Source organism: Neopelma chrysocephalum, unplaced genomic scaffold (genome assembly GCF_003984885.1).
Source record: "Neopelma chrysocephalum unplaced genomic scaffold, ASM398488v2 Primary Assembly neopelma1_43, whole genome shotgun sequence".
NCBI lineage: Eukaryota > Metazoa > Chordata > Aves > Passeriformes > Pipridae > Neopelma > Neopelma chrysocephalum.
The window spans coordinates 2,859,621-2,879,377 of NW_020897702.1; the positions used below are offsets into that span (position 1 = coordinate 2,859,621).

The 19,757-nt window shown below is 40.8% G+C and overlaps 1 protein-coding gene across 6 annotated transcripts in view; it reads left to right on the forward strand.

Annotated features, from left to right (window-relative positions):
• STARD13 (StAR related lipid transfer domain containing 13) overlaps window positions 1–19,757 on the forward strand; it is a 300,545-nt gene that overhangs the window by 275,435 nt on the left and 5,353 nt on the right. For all 6 annotated transcript variants that reach the window (XM_027677746.1, XM_027677745.1, XM_027677747.1 and 3 more), the window contains 8 exons: window positions 1,436–2,814; window positions 4,242–4,415; window positions 6,446–6,605; window positions 10,653–10,851; window positions 13,992–14,199; window positions 15,362–15,476; window positions 16,221–16,442; window positions 18,318–18,535. In XM_027677746.1, coding sequence (XP_027533547.1) covers window positions 1,436–2,814; window positions 4,242–4,415; window positions 6,446–6,605; window positions 10,653–10,851; window positions 13,992–14,199; window positions 15,362–15,476; window positions 16,221–16,442; window positions 18,318–18,535 — 2,675 coding nt within the window. The remainder of the gene's footprint in view (window positions 1–1,435; window positions 2,815–4,241; window positions 4,416–6,445; window positions 6,606–10,652; window positions 10,852–13,991; window positions 14,200–15,361; window positions 15,477–16,220; window positions 16,443–18,317; window positions 18,536–19,757) is intronic.

The following is a 19,757-nucleotide window of genomic DNA, read 5'->3' on the forward strand; positions in this document are numbered from 1 at the left end:
TAAGGTTTCGGGTGTTCTTGTAAAATTTGGTTTGCATTTTTCAATTAGAGAGGCCAGAAGAGATCTAATCAGAGATCGGAGAGAACTTTACCATTGAAACGTCCTATAAAAATACTTCTAGTATTAGACTTTTAAAATGAGAATTTTTCCAGTCCCAAAATAGTCTTTCTGGTTTAGCACCTCATTTTAGTCTGACAGCCTGTCATATTTTACTGCCTTCATACTGCTTCCAAGAATGTGAAGAGCTGTTTGGATGTCATGTAGGTGAAGTTAGTTAGTTTGCTCTGCTTTAAAACACATGTACAAGAATAATGCAGTATAAACCCAGTTCAAAGTCAGGGGAAGGATACTCATTAGCAACTGTGGGCTTTGCATCCTTAGAGAACACAGAAGTTCAGTACCGACTGCATGCTTCATGCTGAAGATGTATATTTTTTGTTTGAGGAAACAGATGAGAAAAATGTCATAGGGAGAGATTTTTTATTCAAATTTTTTTCCAAGGCACATGTTCTCTGCATTGCAGAGTAGCTCCTGGAGCTGCCTAAACATAAGCACAGCTCTGTGTACGCCAGGCTGAGGGATGAGACCAGGAAAAGCTATGGGGCTGATGCTGCCTCAGGAGAGGTTGGAGGAAGCCAGAGACAGTGGGGCAGGCTTCAGATCAAGTTTGGGGTACCTCTGATGGCACCAAGGCCATGAAGGCAATGGTTGCCACTGTAGGAAAGGTCACCTCAACTGCAGAAGCTGCCTCATCCAGGCCTGAGCCTGGCTGCTCCTCCTGCCCACATGCCCATAGCTGCATTGTCTGCCTTCCTTTGCCTGTGCTCAGACCACCCTAAGCAACACTGCCAAATAGTACTTTTTTATTGTTCTTTAAGCATTGCGGCTATTATCTGTAGTTATGTTCCTGAAACATAAATCATTTTAGATGTATCTGGTCTGTGAAGTTTATAGACGTTTATTTAGTTCTCACTGCAAAACTATGTGCAGCACCAGATATTTGCTGTCTTGGTTTTTTAAATAGCTCACATTGCTGTAGTATCCACCTATTTCCCCGTCTTTACTGTGTATATCTTAACACCATCCCTGCAGTCAGGATCTCTCTACCTGGACCTTTCAAAACATTTTTTTTTCTACACAGTCACTATGGGCATCAGTCCTACACAATTCAGTGCACAGACAACCCACAGAAGCCAAGAGGTATCAGTGGGACTCCTAACATGGAGCAGGCTTTTATTCCTTTCTTGTTAAGATGTTCACAGTCTTTACAATCAAATGAAAAAGGGTGTTATAAAAGGACCGATGACCAGTCTGTCATAAACTGGGTGCAGAGAGACTTTGCCATCTGTTGCTCACATGGACCACCACAATGACATTAATTCAAATAACAAGTTAAAGCATCTGCTTTTAATATGTGCCACTTGCTTTTTTCCAGAGTGAAGATTCAGATGAAGAAGATCTCTGTGCTATCAGTAATAAATGGACTTTCCAAAGAACCAGCAGACGGTGGTCTCGCGTGGACGACATTGATGCTTTGCTTCACCGATCAGACAGACATGGATCTTCTGGGGACATTAAAATGAAAAATACAACAAGCAGTGAGAGCGTCCTTACGGATCTGAGTGAACCTGAGGTCTCATCTATTCACAGCGAAAGCAGTGGAGGAAGTGACAACAGGAGTCAATCTGGCATCAGCAGCGCTGCCAGGGAGACCTGCGACTGCTCTAGCCATCATGATGTGGAAAGCACACTGCTGCAGGACTCCACTGCAATAAACACTGCCCTGTTCCCCAAGGACAACCTGAAGAATGAAAAACCAACACAAACCAGAGCAAAAACCTTTCTAAAACGCATGGAGACACTAAAAGCAAAAGGCATGCATGGAAAACTAAAAGGCTCAGGAAGAACAGGTCCTTTAGAGATAAGTGGGCCAGTTCTCCAGTTTGAGCCAAAATCCTTGAAAGACATGCACTGTGTACAGATAGTCAATGGAGATCTCCACAACTTAGGACAAGATTCAGTTAAAAGAGGACTTTCCTTTTCTGCCAAATCCAGCAGTGAAAGCAGTCAGTCTGAAAACAGCAGCAGTGGGGTGAGCACACCGTGTTTGAAGGAACGCAAATGCCATGAAGCAAACAAGAGAGGTGGGATGTACCTGGAGGACTTAGATGTTCTGGCAGGAACGGCCTTACGGCAAGTTGTGGACCAAAACCTCAAAAATGAATTTCATTCCCAAGAGAACTTGGTTGTGCATATTCCGAAGGATCACAAACCAGGGACCTTCCCAAAGGCACTTTCTATTGAAAGCCTCTCACCTACAGACAACACTAACAGTGTAAACTGGAGGACAGGCAGCATCTCTTTGGGAAAGCAGAACTGCTCTACTCCAAAAGAGTCCGGACTGATGGCTTGCTGTCCTAAAGAGAGCAGAATTAGTATTTATGACAATGTGCCAGGTTCCCACTTGTATGCTAGTACTGGGGACCTCCTGGACTTAGAGAAAGATGTCCTTTTTCCTCGTTTAGATGACATTTTGCAACATGTCAATGGGCTTCAGGAGGTGGTAGATGGCTGGTCCAAGAAAGTGTTGCCGGGTCTGCCAGTTGATGATGTGTCAGTCAGGGAATCTCCGTCGTTGCCATTCCAGTCGCCTACACAGATCACTCTTGATTTTGAGGGAAACTCTGTCTCTGATGGCCGGACCACACCAAGTGACATGGACAGAGATGGAACATCCCTGAATGAATCCGAAGCCACTGGTGTTAGGGACAGGAGAGACTCTGGAGTAGGAGCATCGCTCACAAGGCCAAGCCGGTAAGTAGCAAAATTTTGTTCACAAATCCATGGACTGTGAAATTACAATATAATGAAGCAGAGGCTCTCAGCCTGGGAATCAGAAAGCAGAGGGCACCATTACAGTTATACTCATCCAGTATGGGGATGGGGAATTCCCAGGTAAAGGTGGAACTTCAGGAGAAGGGACATCCTGCTATGGAGATTCCTATGTGGAATGAATGCAGAATAGGTTTAATAAAACATTTTAACTAAGGCATTTTTTTATCTCTTGATTATGTAGTAGGACCCTGTATACCTTGTAGGATGTATTTTCAATTTGTCTTCTAAGTTATGCACCCACATCTTTATGCATCAGTGCCTTATGCACTTTTTATTGCACTGGTCTGCTTTAAAAATGTGTCCCTTTGTGCTCAAAGAGAACTTCCCTACCTTGCCCTTCAGCCTTCAGAGATGAAATTATGGTATAAAATTGACTTGTTAATAAAAGTGAAAAGTGGGATTTTTGTTAATAGTTTGCAGACCTGTTTTAAGCCAGAGAGATGAGTTCCTGTTGAGCCAGGCAAGCAAGGCCCTGGGTAAAGGCCTTCATGGATCCATACTGTTGTGTGTAGGGTGGCTTTGTATATGCAAAAACAGGGAGAATATACCTGGTATTTTCTGATCTGCTGTCAGTCTTGTCAAATCCTCACAGAGAATTCTGCCATGCTATGGTTTAATGCAGCCTGTGCTTGCTCACCTCCATCACAAGCAAGTGAACTCAAGGAAACTACTGAGTAAATGAGCAGTGCCAAAGTTTTTAGGATTTGAGCCAGAACTCATGTTCAGCAAAACAAGAAAATGAAATTTACTTTTTTTTCTGATGAATCTAGTATACAGAGAAAATGCATTGGAGTAAAAAGAAGATGTGAGTGGCTCAATATCTTGGTGGTTACAGCTCTTGCTAAGGAGACACATTGTTCAATCCTTTTTCAAAAAAATTCTTCAGTATTTAAAAACAGAGATACTTGGAGAACCTCATCTCCAAATACCTTGGTGGTCAGGTCGGTCCCTTGGGATGTGTGGGACTAGGCATCAAATCCCAGTTCTGAGTCAGACAGAGAACATTTGAATCTGGATCTCCCACATCCTGTTGGAAGTATGTGGGCTAATAAAGGGCATAGTAGGCAGCACCACTGCCCCGAGTATGTGGACAGAACTCCACATCCACTTGTGAATCTAACTTTAAAAAGACAAAACTTGGGCATTTCTAAAATTAAAGAGATTGAGCAAATTGTTTTATTTATCTCCAGGGTACATATTATTTCAGTTGACACACCAAAAGCCATAATGTATGTGTGCATGTTTATGTATGTTTTATATATTGCCCAGCCCTATCTCACAGTATACCATCTTTTCTGCCCAATTAAAGCCATTGTCTGACTTTTCTATTGTTTCTTTTGCTAAAGGCGATTACGATGGCATAGTTTCCAAGTCTCTCATCGCCTGAGCCGCTCTATTGCATCACTTCACATCAGCAATCAGTCAGCAGCCCAAATGAATCTTCTGCAAAAATTCTCTTTGCTTCGTCTTACTGCCATCATGGAAAAGTACTCCATGTCAAACAAACATGGTTGGACCTGGTAAGTACCATTGATAATTGGAAAAAGAGCTATTTGTAGAAAAAAATAGTATCTCCTAATTCTGTTTACTCTGATAGTAAGTAAATGGAATTAGAAGGGGCAACTGTAGGATTTGAAACTGTCCCTTTTAATCCACTGCTGCCTAATGACTCATTGGCAAAGTCAAAAATAGATTGTGGAAATTTAATTTCACTCCCGTGCTCCAACAGAGACACAACACTGGCCTTTCTAACAACACTTCAGTTCCAGAAAAATAAACAGGAGTAGGATAGAGACTTTAAAAAGCAGGAGAAGTTTACAGTAAGTCTTAGACCCAGAATTGAAAAGAAACAGCTGCTTCTGCTACTTTATGTATTTGATATTGGTTTGTTTGTTCTGTAAAAGAAGGGTTAGAAGAGTTGTGGCACTTTTCACTACAGATCAAAAGATGCAAGCTTTAGTCTAGGACCTGTGTTAGAGGATGCTTGCAACCCTGACAGCTGTGACAGCTACCTGGTCACTCAGGGAGTGGAGTGAAGGGCAGATGGACGTGAATGCTGGCAATGTGGCTCCTTCTGTAGCAATTGGCTACAGAAACCTGTGTGTTTAATGGTATACAGACCCTGGTAGGCTCCACAGACAGAGGTATGTCAGAAATAGAAATGGGCATAGATAAGAGTTTATAAGTACCTGAGAAATAATCAAAAGGGTAACAGAAACTCCCTAAAACACCGAGACACTGAGTCCAAATATAGTATGACTTGACATTTACATTGTGATTTTCATGTTCAAAGCACCTCACCAAAATCCCATTAAATTCATCTGTGAGCTAGATAAGACAAGTTTTCCTTTAGAAATGGAAAATTAGATACAAAGGACTACATGTGAGATTCACCTCACTAACATCAGCTATTACAAAAAGTTAGAAGTCTAATCTGTTATAAACGTAATCTGAGAAAGTCGGGCCAGCTGTTTGTGATCAGAGGAAAACGACAAGCAACTCCAAAGCAGCTCATTATATCCAAGGCTGAGGGTTTCAGTCACCCTCCAGAGGTGTCTTTTTCTAGATTGTGTATAGAGGTAGTCCAGACTATTAACTCTTTCTAAATTTCCATTAGAGAACTAAAATTCAGTAAGAATAAACTCCATTTCACTATTCTCCTTTGGTGCAGCAGCATGTGGTTAACTGACAGCATCTGTACTGAAATGAATCTCACCTTAACCAACTTCAAATAAGCAAACTGGAATACAGACCTGCTGTTTGTACCAGGTTTTCATACTGAGATATATTTTTCAGTTTGTATAATCAGTCACTAAGAATTTATAAGAGTTGGACTGTAAATAGCTGTAAAGTTATATGCTGTACTTCTTCAGTAGGTAATTTAGTCTGAATTTTAATTCCTTCCCATACAGATGAGAAAAATCTTAGTCCTATTCATCCTTTTTATTTTGATTCCATGGCAGTCATGCCTCCCACAAGGAGAATCCAGTTTGTTCTTGTTTTCAGCATCATTTTTTGAAGAAAGCAAGCTCACCAGCTTCACTTAAGTTACGCGACTAAAATAAATCATGTAACACAAGGGGTGAATCTGACACATAGGGATTTCCCACTATCATTTATTATTGTAAATTGTTAGTCAATTGAAATACTAAATCATGTAACTGGTAGTATAGTCACTCAGCCTGTTAAAGAACTGAACCTCCTTTTCTGTCAGATACCCTCTCCACTTCGGTTTGCTGTGCTGTTCCTTTGAGTCCCTGAAGGATGCTTTAAACCATGTTGGTTTCAGCTGGATGGCAGCTGCAGAGTAAAAGTTTTTATTAGAACAGATTTTTATGCTATGTCTTAGAGACATAGGCCATCCAGTTATTCAAGCTGACAAATTCATCAGTCATATAGATTGTAAAGTGTCCATGAATTGTGCAGTAAGCATTATTTCACCATCTTCATAAAAAAGGTCCCAGCTACCAATTTCTGTCGGTAGTGTTACTCAGAGAGACTGTGTAAATACCCTGATATTTTCATGCAGCCTGTTCATGTTAATTTTCAGGTCTGTGCCAAAGTTCATGAAGAGGATGAAAGTCCCTGACTACAAGGACAAGAATGTCTTTGGTGTGCCTCTGATAGTTCATGTCCAGAGAACAGGACAACCTCTTCCCCAGAGCATACAACAAGCACTACGCTACTTACGGAGCAACTGTCTAGATCAGGTATGAACTTCACTCCATGAACTTGGTTGATTTTTTCTGTAAAGCCACTTTAAGCAAGCAATGGTGAGCCTTTTTGTACTTAGTACCAGGATTATTTGAAGATTATTATATCTCATGTTGGGCCCAAATCTCTGGTGATTTGATACTTGATGCCAATACTAGCGGTTTGCCATTTTGAGATTTGTATCCAGCTAATCTGTTGAATTCTTGCAGCTACAGCTGTTCTACTGATTTGTATACCATAGTCTACTTCAAAGAATGATGTTGGATCTATTGAATCAGATGTGAGGTCTATTGAATCAGACCCAGGAAGAGATCAGGACTCCCAACTTTTACCTCTATCTGTTCTGCTTATGTTTGACTGTTGCCAGTGAGGGTTAACTGCATTCACCATTTCACAAGACATGGTACAAAAGGTTTTATTTACTTAGCAAAGAAAGAAAGTCCAAGAATAGAGAGCAAACTCAGCAAAATATTTGAAGTATTCTGTTGACAGAGTCAGATATATCCAGATACTTAGGTCATCAGGGGTTCAATGCCAAAGCCATTATGGTACGTTGCCTTTTATAGTGTTCTTAGCTACAACAAGCCAGCTGGGACACCCTCATGCTCAAAGTGTTTCAGATTTTTTAATTCTCTTTAGCTATAGAGCAGGGACATACTAGTCATATTTTTACTGTTCTTCCCCTAAGGATGCAGATATGTATTTTTAGGAACATAGAACTGGGAGGGAGAACCCCCCTGGCTGATTATGTTCAGTCCTCTACTGTTATTGACCTCATGTCATATGACCTCTTCCATAACTGCTTTTAGATAGCTGTAAGTTCAAAAGGAGCAACTAGCATTTTACTCTGCAGACTTTGCTGCCTCTCTGGGTCTGAGCATATGAAAAGAGTAGAAATAGTCTGTTCTGAATCTTTGCTTTTTCTGATCACCATTCTGGTTGCTGTTCAGGTTGTTTTTTTGGATGACAGTCATCTTCTCAAAAACTGAAATCTAAAAAGTAAATGCATTGCTGGGAATCACAACCATTTCCCTTTGCAGCCAGTGGGAATGACACATGTCCTTCCTATAATTTCTCTCTGTAAAGAGATCCTGTGGTGGTCAAACCATGACATCTAACTCCAAGGTATCAAAGGTGATGTGAGATGAGTTCTACCGACCATATGTAGTACAGGAGCCGAGGGGCGAGACAAATAATTTGTCAGAAATGTGTTAATAGGGGATGGAAGGGAAAGATGCATAGAGACAAGTAGAAGCAGTATATTCAATAAGTAACATGCCTGGTTGCCACAGTGGTCATCTGGGTTTGTGCCCTGAGCTGGGAAACTCAGTGTAGGAAGAAAAGTGATGCACCGAGCCTGGAATCAGTGATGAGATTGGAGGAGGAGACACTGGCCCAAGTAAGAAGAACAGCAGATGTAAGGATAGAGTTTGTCAGCTAAGAAGCAGAGCCATAGGGAGAAAGAGAAGAGAGTGGATAAATGGGGGAGAATGTAAAAGGGAGTGTAACACTGAAGAGAAAGAAAAAGCTCTTGAGAGATTTGAGGCAGTCAAAAGGAGTGGGAAGTCTGGGACAAATATCTGTTGTGAGAGACAGGGTTTACTTGCTGGGAAGCATCAGAGGTACGTGAAGTGCCATTTCAACTCAGCTTGAGTTTCCACTCAGGGTGGAATTGGGAAAATATTCAGTGGAAAAAGAAGGAGGAGAAGTACAGATCAGGACCATTTAAAATACTTTTTCACCAAAAACCTTTCTAGGCCAAAACCCTCCAGGCAATTTAGCTTCTCATCTTTACAGTTATTCCCTTTGTTCCCATTTAATTCAAAGTCTCCTAATACCTAGAGAGAGGTCTGAGCAGCCCCCAGTCTCCCTCAGCATCTTGCTTATGTGTCTCTTCTGTGCACTGCAGAAGGTGGTCTAGAGTCCTGAACAGGCATCAGAGCTTCTACTTGCACACACTTGGTAAAGTTGAGGTTGTTCTAAATCATTGTAAGGTCTGGCTCCTGCCACTGAAATACCTAAAATGGTATGAGAAGCCTCACCATTATTTGTAGGATATGTTATTCAGTTTCAGCTTGTGAAATAAAAACTGCTTTGCCTTTTTCAACTGTGTCTGTTTCTGTGATGCATCATATGGCTACTTGCATGGTAGATGATCCACAGCGTGACGATAGTAAAGAAATTGGGCCAGACCAACCACTGGATTTATAGTCCGGTTTTATTTACAGAATGAGTCTTTAATATTGCAGAACAGAGCCTAAAACATCTTTTTCTTCCAAGTGAAGGACTGTCCTTTTTTGATTAATTATTAATTTTTTCAATGAAAAAAGGAAATAGGAGTTTGGATAAATATCACTAAACAAAGCCAGAGGTCAAGAGTAGCAGAATGATGTGCAACGGGAGATTGTATGGGTATGATCTGACATCTGACTTCTCAAATCAGACTTAGCTGAAAGTTTTTAAATGTTCTTTACACCAGCAAGGACTCTTTCCATCAAAAGCAGATAATTGAGCCTCTGCTCTCACATTTATCTACCACAGGCCAAAACTTTATTTTTTTTGACAGAATTAGCAAGTGTCCTTATGTATCTTCAGCACACATTTCTAAGAGGAAAAGGGATTTAAGAAGGGAAAGTGTAAGGAAAAAATAGATTAAAGAGCTGGATGCTCTTTCTTGTATTCTCTTACCAGAAACAAGAATGGAGCTTCACTTGTCATCATAAATACAGTACACAGGGCACACTCCAGTTCTCTACTTCCTATAGATAAATTTAACTCACAAGTGATACTAAATTCATCAGTAAGAGCACATAGAAGAGCTTCCTCACAGCCAGTCTGGTGTAGCAGTTCGTCTCTGTTATAAATAAATAAACCCCTCACAGATCTGCACAGTGTGTGATTTGTGTAATTAGTGTCATTTGCGTGTGAATTAACAAAAGTCCTGAATACCGTCCAGTAGAGCATAGGAGGTGTTCTAGGGAGAGGAGGGTCCTACATGAACTCTGTGCTGCTTTGTGTTAGAATTAAGGGGAAGAAGGCCAGAAGGCATTATTTCCTTGCTTGTACACGTTTGTTGATGGACTATGCCATTCAGGAAGCTGCTGCAATCACCAGCAAGCTGGTCACAGAGGAACAGGAGTATATAATTCCAAACCTGAAATGTGCCTTTTCCATAAGTCTTTCTCCATATTTCACCTTTTCCCAGGCAAAACTGAAGGGAAACAGTGTTAACACTTCCCAAATGAAATACTGTAAACTGACTTGGGAATAAATAATGCGGTTTAGGCTCAGGAATGCGCCCTAGGGGAATTCCACTGGCGAGAAGGACAAGAAAGGGCAGCACTGCCTTGAAGGCATCATTTGAAGAATTACCACTTCCTTTCAAATAGAAAGCAAACAGGATAAAAATGTATTTTAGTGACACTGCACAAGTAATCTCTCTGTGGCCCTCACTTTCAAACCCGGCTTTTCAGTGGGATTTGGGAGAACTCTTGGAAGCAGAGTAGGAAGGGGAAAGCAGGAAGGGTGAAAAATAGGTTTGGTCTTGATTTTAAAGCTTTACCAGGATGTACTAATCTTTTGCCACAGCATTTATTACTTAGCTAAGCATAATATTTTCTTGTTAGTCTTCAAAATATATACCCAAATAAACATGAGGAACCAGATCCTCAGCTGGAGTAAATCAACAGTCAGTCACCGAAGCCAAGCAAACCATGCTGATTTATATCAGCTGAGCATCTTGCTTACACCCTTCAGGCAGCAGGGAAATTGTGCACTCTGAACTCTCCCTCTTGGATAGGACAGAGAGCAGCAGCTTTATTAACCCTTACAGTCCTGCTCTGAGAGCGTGTGCTTGCCTGCCAGACTTGGGGGCAAGTCATGAGCATCACATTTGCAAGTTTTCTTTGGTTTTACCCTAGAGTAAAATAAGCAACCCAAGCTTTGGTCATAATCAAAGCCCCTCATAACAGATTTATATATAAATATAAATATATAAACAAATAAATATTTTTTCAGTAACATTTTCTTTTTCACTTTTTTAGGTGGGTCTGTTTCGAAAATCTGGAGTGAAATCCCGAATCCAGGCCCTGCGTCAGATGAATGAGAGCTCCCCAGAAAACGTCAGCTATGAAGACCAGTCAGCATACGATGTGGCAGACATGGTAAAGCAATTTTTCAGGGACTTGCCGGAACCTCTCCTCACAAGTAAACTAGGAGAGACTTTTCTGCACATCTATCAATGTAAGTTGATGTATTTCTCTTATTATAAACAATTAGAAAATACTATATATTATATAGTAATATACTGTAAATAGATTTGGTATGTTAACACTGGGTGGGATTCTTTCTGCTGACCTTTGAAATATATAAAAGAACTTCTCTGCCATCAAAATCTGTCACTAAGAGATTTTTAGAACCACCTAAAGGTTTCAGTGTCAAATTTAATGTAAAGACAACCTTCAAATATTAAGAAGATTTGAAAATATCAGCCTCACAATCAGAAAGAACCCAGAAGGACAGGCTGTTTTGGACATAAAAAGCGTGAAGACTCATATTTTTGTCAGATTTCTTTAAAAATGTGGGCACATTTCATGCAGACATCTCAATATAAGTGAGTCTTCCGGGCACAGAGAAGTGGTACTTGACAATGAGAATATGTGTCCGTGCAGCCCCCTTCTTTGCTGTGACTTTTGATTATTTGCCTTTTCATTACAGTCAATAAAATGTATATGCAAAAAACAAGCTGCCTTCATGTAGATTATCAGCTCTATGTAAAGAACCCTTAGAGAAGGAAATAAACTTGAGGATTTCTTCTTTTCATTCCAGCATAAGCAATCTTGAGCAAAATCTGAGATTCAAATGCTTCAGAATGATGAAAATCCCTGTAGAACAGGAAATGACTGTGTAACTCTTCTCCAGACTGAGGGAGAAATAAATAATAAGGGAAACACCGAAAAGCCAGAGGAATTAGAGTTTTTCCTGACAATGTCCATTATGAAGGCCAGTCAGCCAGTTCTCTGGCAGATGCAGAAAACCCTACCCAGGCAGCCTAAGCCAAATAATTGGAAGCACTAAAGAGAAGTGTGTCTAGTCTTTTCACTTGCAGACATTTCAGCTGCCAAAAAATAGGAAGACATTTTAAAACACTGTATAATCCCAGTGCTTAAGAATCTCAGTTACTTCCGTTGCTTCCCTTTACTGTAAAAATCTGTCTGTGGCTCATAGTCACTAATGTATTTAGCATCCCACTGTCTGTAGCTGGTAAAGAATGCTGTGATTCTGCATGAGAGAGACAGCATTGCAAATAAATTTAGTGAATTTGGCCATACATGATGTCATGGGACACAAGTGAACTGAAACAGTTGGTGCCTCGTTCTGGACCATCATTTCCTCCTCTTTTTTCCTGCTCACAATTTGCAGGTCTTGTCTGCCTACACACATGTTAATAAGCTCGTTCAGAAAAGCAACAGGAATTCTGGCTGCTAATAAAATGGCAGTCACAATTGTTTCCATAGTGAAGTGGCAAAGGAGAAGATTATCCACTGCAAGGACTACATGTCCTTGGAAACAAATCACCTTTAAACTATTGCTTGATGAAAACTGGGAATGTCCTGTCTTGGCACAGAAGAGACTGCACGTAAACTGCCCTCTCACCAATGGAAGAGAGACATGGTATATCCCAATGTCATTGGCATAAGTAGGTCTGTTGCCAGAAGGACTACCCTTTTCCAAGACAGGAGCCTGGTGTGAGGATTCACAATAGCCATGAGGCTGAATGGTGAAATATTGATACCAGCCAACAAAAAATGTAAAAAGAAGTGTGAGCTGATTCTGTAATGCCTGTGTAGTACTGCAGTGGGAAGTCTGAAGAAGTCTTCTTTACAGTAGTCAAAAGGAAAAAAACGTGCTCGGAAAGATTTTCTTGAACTGCACTACTAATTCAAAGAATTTCATAAAGACTTGAGGATAGGTCCATTTAAACCAAGGTAGGAACAGGAAAAGATGGTCTCTCTGGACATTGGAGAACAATCCTTGGATTAAGAATGAGTAGCACTGGGGAATTTTTCCATGTGACCAACAACAAATAAATTTTTCTGTTTTAGACAGTACTGACAAAACTCTTTTAACAGAAAGAAAAATGTTGAAAATCGCTGGGATACCAATTGTGTTTCATAATGTCTGCAATTAAATTAATCTGTAGCTGGGAGTTTTTCTTACCCTTCATTCTGTTCAACAAATTTCTGGAACTCACTGAAGATATTTTTCATGTATCCAAGACCTTTTCATATATCCAGAATGGCTTGAATTGCTGTAACACAGAGGATTGGGGATGAGATGATTAGGGCAGTAGTCGTACTTGGCATAGCATTGATGAAACTTTTTCCATTTCCCTAAAACTCTCAGTTGCCTAATGTTTACCTATTACTTGAAGAGCTGGCTGGTCTTTTTCTTTATGTACCAGACCCCTCAGAGCAACAATAAAGGGGGAGGGAGGGATTACTAGGGTGCAATATGGGCAGAAAAGACATGTTGCATGAATTTAGCAAAGGCTTCTCTGACTTCTCAGAAAGACCTGCCCTTGCTGCTTCTAGATACTTTAGAAGCATTAGGCTGTGTTCATTTTGTCATTCATGTCTGAAAGCTTTTAAAATAAAGTGCTTGTACAAGGCTACCAGTCAAATCTTAAAAGCTGGCTGATCCCTCTACTCTAAATCTGCTTTTGTTCTTCTTCTATTCAATTATATAGAGAATATGTAATGCCCAGAGGAGGGCTTGAAGTCCAAACTGAGAAAACTTATGGTTGTTTTAGACTTGAATCTGTCTGAAGTGCTATTTAAGCATATCCATTACTTCTTTCATTAAACTCTTTTACGATTTAGGACACAGATGTAAGTGTTTTCCCGAAGCTTCGCTAAGACTTTCAAACTGTCTTCCTAGGGGAGAAAAGAAACCTGAAAAATACCATTTAAACTACTCTCCCTTCATAAACTTTAAATGAAGTTCAGTCTCTCTTGGGAAAAGCCTTCAAATAGAGAATTGTCATACTCTGGTGTGGCAAGCTGTGCTTGATGGAGGAGCAAAAACCACAGCTCTCTGGAAGCCAGCTAGTCTTTTCCCCTTTGTCCCCTGTCATCTGCCTCTTCACAAAGCCATTATCATAGAATCATAGAATCATTAAAGTTGGAAAAGACCTCTAAGAGCATCAAGTCCAACCATTAATCTAACACTGCCAGGTCCACCACTAAAATACGTTCCAAAGCACCACATCTACATGGTTTTTGAACACTTATGGGGACTGTGAATGTCTGTGCTAACTGTCTTTCTGGCTCCTTATCTGATCCTACAACTGACGCCTCTGAACGTCCCTTGCTTTTCCTCAGACGTCCCCAAGGAGCAGCGGCTGCAGGCGGTGCAGGCTGCTATCATGCTGATGTCCGATGAGAACCGGGAGGTTCTGCAGACTCTGCTGTGCTTTCTGAGTGATGTCACCTCCGTGGAGGAGAATCAGATGACTCCTATGAACATAGCTGTTTGTCTGGCCCCCTCTCTCTTCCATCTCAATATAGTGAAGAAAGAAAGCTCACCAAGGTACATTTCTTCTCAACACTATAAATAGTCATATCCTTAATACAGAGTAATGCTTTCAGTGGTATGCAGGACAAAACTTTCCAAAGCATCTGCTTTCCAGCACACATTAAACAAGGCATGGCTTCAGCGATAGGGGAAAACCCATGCTGCAGAGTCAGAAGTACACTTGTTTTCACAAGCCCAGAAGGCATTTCTGGCTGTCTGTTGAGAATATGCAGTGCCTGCTTTCCATGCAAAATTTTCAATGGGGCACTAGTGAGTTTTGTGTGACTAGTGTTGACATCTGTGAAGGGAAAGGGCTTGATTTTGCAGTGGCTGAAGTCAAAGATTGACCATGTTTTAAACAATTTTAATATGTGTAGCTGTTGGAGGGGTTTCTGGGGGGTCACTGCCGGCCGCTCTGTGAAGGTTTTCAGGGCTGGGATCACCCCCCCGCCGCCCGTCCCTCGTGGCAGGGAATTCGCAAGGAATCCAGCAGCGAAGAGAGATTTATTCAAATTTCCCGCAGCTTATAAGGGCTGCTGGGCAAAGGAGGGGATTGGCCATTTGGCTAGCCAATGCAAGGAGACAATATAATAACTATGGCAACACAGAAACCAATGGTAGACAAGTGAGTTAACAACTTCAAAACCCCGGCAAATATGTAGATTTTCAGTGAGTGTTTTTTCACTTTCAGTTTTCTAGCTACATTTTGCCATTTGGGAAACCAAGTTTATTTCAGGCCACATTTTAATGGTGTGTAACATGGTGAGTGTAGACTAAACAGAGCATAGACCTGGTTAAACATTAGTGGTCCCTCCTGATTTTTTTTTCATCCCTCTGGTTCAGAATACACTGCGATTCTTGCTTATGTACATGTATAACCAGTGTCTGAGCCAGTGCTTACAGCAGTAACTTTACACCATGTCTGTTAAAAATCCATTTCAAAATGTGCAACACATAATGCAGATGTGCATAACCTTTCCTGCTTTTACCTTTGGCCCAACAATATTTTAGGTAAACATTTTTCCTTTAAAAAAGGCCCAACAGTCTGAGCAGTCTTTGTGATAAATAAAAACAAAGAATAGGTTTTCCTCTCTAGTGTTCAGAACATCTTGCTGCTGTTTGCTTTCCTATTAAAAAGTTCAGCTCTTTTTACCTGAGATACTGAATTCAATTACAGACTAATACAGAAAAAATATGCAACAGGGAAGCCAGATCAGAAGGACCTCAGTGAAAACCTGGCAGCTACTCAGGGACTTGCTCACATGATAATGGAATGCAACAAACTTTTTGAGGTGAGTGAGAGACTCAAACGGCATTATTCATGGCCACATAATGCAGCATCCTTTGAAGTATTTTTGTTTATGCTTACATTTTCCATCTTGCATTAGCTCAGAGATTGATGGTGCCTCACTTATTTGTAAACTTGCTTCATCTAAAGTTCAGTTATCTCATTTCTTTATAGCTGTTCCCTTCTAGTATGCAAAAGATGCAGGGTAATTATTCTGTGACAGTTTTCAACCCAAATCACTGGATTATGAAATTTTAGTCTAATTTAAATCAAAATCTGTTGGTTTAAAGTTTCAGTTTATTACAATGCTTTTAACACCTCAATTAAAACTTATTTGTCTGAAAAAGAAGAGTTCATACACTTTATTTCTGTGTGTCATGCAATAAAGTTAAATCGCATAGCTACTTACACTGCAGCTGGAAGAGAGAAAATGCTCCTGTCTCCCTGCCCCAAAAGCACAAGGCAATGTTTCTGAGGGCTGAAGGAGAAACAGAGGTGTATTGACATCCAGTTGATCAGTCTAATATGGTTCTGCATTAGTAGTGCTGTTCTGAGCCATGGACTGTTTCATTAGACTACTTTGATTTTCCGTCTTCCATAAAGATAGAAATAGGTATACATTTTACAGATCATAGGTTCATTGCAATTGGATGCTGAATGGTCCATCAGCCTAGAAACACATTGCTTTAAGGAAAAGTTCTCAGCAGGAGGCCTTCTCTGTGTGTTTTCCCTCCCTTCTGTGGCACAGGTCCCACACGAGATGGTCACACAATCCCGAAACTCCTATGTTGATGCAGAAGTGCATTCTCCCACACTGGATGAGCTCGGGAAACAAGTGGATGAGGAAGGAGGGAACTATCAGATGTACCTGGAAAATCTCATGCAGAATCTCCAGAAAGAAGCAAAAGAGAAATTCAAAGGATGGGTCACATGTTCCAGTATAGAGAACACAGAACTCGCCTACAAAAAGGTAATCTGGGGAGATATGGAAGAAGCAGTAAAGAAATCTAAGCAAATTACAGCCTAGCTATGGGACACCCTGACATGTTGCATGGCTAAATACATACCCTTCTTTCTGGCAAGGCACACTTTTTTTTTTTAAGGACTACTAAAAGCAATTAAAAATGTAATATAATAGTGATTCAAATATGAGATTCCAGGAAAAGGCACATAAAGCAAGCTAAGGTCTCCAAACCAGATAAATAAGTGAAACAGCAAACAACACAAGCAAAGAGTGAGCTGGAACATTAAACAACAGAGAACATTACCTTAGTAAGCTCTCTAACGGGAGGACATGCAAAGTTTCTAACCAGCTTCTGATGTTTGCTGGCAGTTTGGAGAACACAGCCAAAACATAGATATTATGAAATCTTTTCAGGCTGCCCAGTGCTTTATTAGCCAGACCAGCCATATGGCCAGTTTTATCCCCAATCCTCTTGTCCTTGACACTGGTGGATTTTTGATACTGCAGCTTTATTCAAATTTCTGAATTTGTTCCAAGTTCCATCACTTCTGCAGGGAAAGCCAGACCACTGCAGCCAGGAGGAGGGTGCTGTAGGGTCCCTGCAGACAGTGGAGTACAGGGCTGCTGGAAATCCAATAGCAAAACAGAGATCTCCAAACCAGAAGCAGCTAGTGAGAGGAGGGGATGGATTAGGAGTGGATTATTCTAGTTAGGTAGGGGAAGGGCACTGGGACAAATGTGTGATCTGGATGGTGAGGAGGTAGGAGGCAGCATTACCCCTATTTGGGAAAGTGCAGCTCCTCTGTCAGGGCAAAGAAACTGCAGTCATTCTGGTTTGTAGCCAGCTTCTGTGAGTGACCTCTCCAGGGAGGGACAACGGGGCTCAGGTGGGGGCAGGATGTGGAAGAAGGGAGGGCATGTGAGACTACAGAGGGGATTGGGAGTCTCTGCAGCTCTAGGGTGGGGTAACTGGGGAACTGAAAGATTTGGGGAGAAAGAATTGTAACAGCATGAAATAATTTAAGGTGGGTTTCTGGGGAAACAATCCTGGATCTGTGGGAGGTACTAGAGTTTTCTGAAGCACTGACAATGGTATGTGAGAATGCTAGGGTAGGGAGGGGTTAGAAAAGCAGGGCTTGCAAGATCCAGTGATTACAGTTAACTTGTTTACTGCCGGAAATATGACCCCTAAGACCATGCAGAAAAGCTGTATGTGTACAGTCTAGGACATTCACCTGGTGCATAGCCCAGCACTTTCTGCTTGCCTTATTGCATGTGTGGAGCTGTTTCAAGAAACAGGACTTGTGAGCAAGGAAGACTTAGCAAGCAGTCTGTGCTCATGGAAAGGCATTTTCCCAACCTCCATTGCAGCTATTTTGAGGAGCAAACATCTGTGTACCCAACACATAACTGAATCAACATATGTTCTGCTCTTCCACCAGTTAACCAGGAGGGTTAATGGACCCTCAGTCTCAGGTAGTGTATCAAATTGCCCAAGCTGGTTGCTTTGTTTCAGCCCAGGGTTTCAGTCTCTCACTTGTTTTTTCTTTGGCACACACATATTCTTCATTATACTTAGGGTGCTTGGGGCTGAAAAAGTGTCTGTTACACCAGAAGTAATACAGAACTTCTCTGGCACTATGGGAACTAGTCCAGATATATACTGTTGTGAGAGCAGTTTTCCATCCAGGACTAGAATGCATATGTTTTCATATGCAGTACAGCAGAAGCAATAGCAATAATATTGATGATTAGCAGGGAAATATGAATGCTCTGAAGCTGAAGTCAGACACACGTATTGAGATTTTGCCTTCAGTTATCATCAGCTGAACATAAGCATATAAATCATGGGGGTTTGTGTTCTTGGTTACTTTACTCCAGGTTGGGGATGGGAACCCATTAAGGCTTTGGAAAGCCTCAGCTGAAGTTGAAGCCCCCCCATCAGTTGTCCTGAACCGAGTACTGAGAGAACGTCATCTCTGGGATGAGGACTTCTTGCAGTGGAAGGTGGTTGAGAGCCTGGACAAGCAGACAGAAGTTTATCAGTATGTTTTGAACAGCATGGCTCCTCATCCTGTCCGAGACTTTGTCGTTCTAAGGTAAGCTAAATGTGGTTCTCCGGTACTTTTGCTTCCTGCAGTGCATCAAGGAAGATCTGGACTTATCTCAGCCTTCACATCTGTATAATTGTGCTCTGAGAACTCTACTGCTGGGCAGCAGTGTTGCTTTCTCAAACTGAATTAGAATCATACACCTAGAGCATTCTGACCTTTTCTCTGATGTAATTTGAGCAGCACATATTCCTGAGGCCATAAATATAATTTCTTCCTTAGAACAGATGTCTGATAATAGCTGCTGTTCTCTCTTAGCTTTGTTTGTTGTCAAAACAGTGCAAATAGAACCCAATTGTTTTTTACATTGCTTTTGCTGTTCTCTGGGGAACATTTGATGTTTAAGAGCCAAATGTTTAGTAGAGAAGATAGTGGTGCTTTTAAGCCAAGGCTGTTTATACAGTGTCTATATAAGATGTATCTTGGATTTTCAGTTGGAGTCTTTGTAAACCAAAAAATGCTGATCCATAAAAATCCTAGTGCGGAAATGAACAGAAAGAGGCAGTAGGCATATATTCTGCCTTTAAGGGGATGACATCTCTCAAATAAACGTATAGCTGTGTATCAGTATTCCACATTCAGTCCCAGTTCTGCCATTGTCTATGTGCCTGTACAGAATAGTCAAAAAAAATCTTCTTATGCACCTTCTGCCTTTGAAATCCTGGCCCTTGCTTGCTAGGAGCTATTGTGGAGCTGCTGTCATATTTCACTTACAGGGTCAGTCCTACAGTTATTTATTTGAGGATGATTTTGTGCATTCCTGTTCTTGGTCTCTGCTTTCTTTGATTGAAATGATGTGCCAGAGAAGTACAAAGCAGTTTTGACAAAGGAAGTAGTCTAGTGAGTCAGAATTGTATTACAGGGAACAAAGATTGAAGGAAAAAGATGAACCCAGTAAAATATAATTACAAAAGTACATCCCTTTTATGAACTTCAGCAGTCTCTTAGAGAACGATAACATGCAGATATTGTTGGTATAAGGGAAGAATTATTAGAACTCCTAGGGGAAGATTTCAAAAATGTTTTTTGTAAGTTCTTCATAATGTTAAAACACCAGTGCTCTCATTACTCTATTTAATTTGCCTTATACATACTGGGATAAATTAATTATTTTATAATTAATTATATAGTCTATATTTTCTATAATAACATACCTCTATTTTATAAATAATCTTCTTATATAATATTATTAATTTTAGCCAGTGATAAA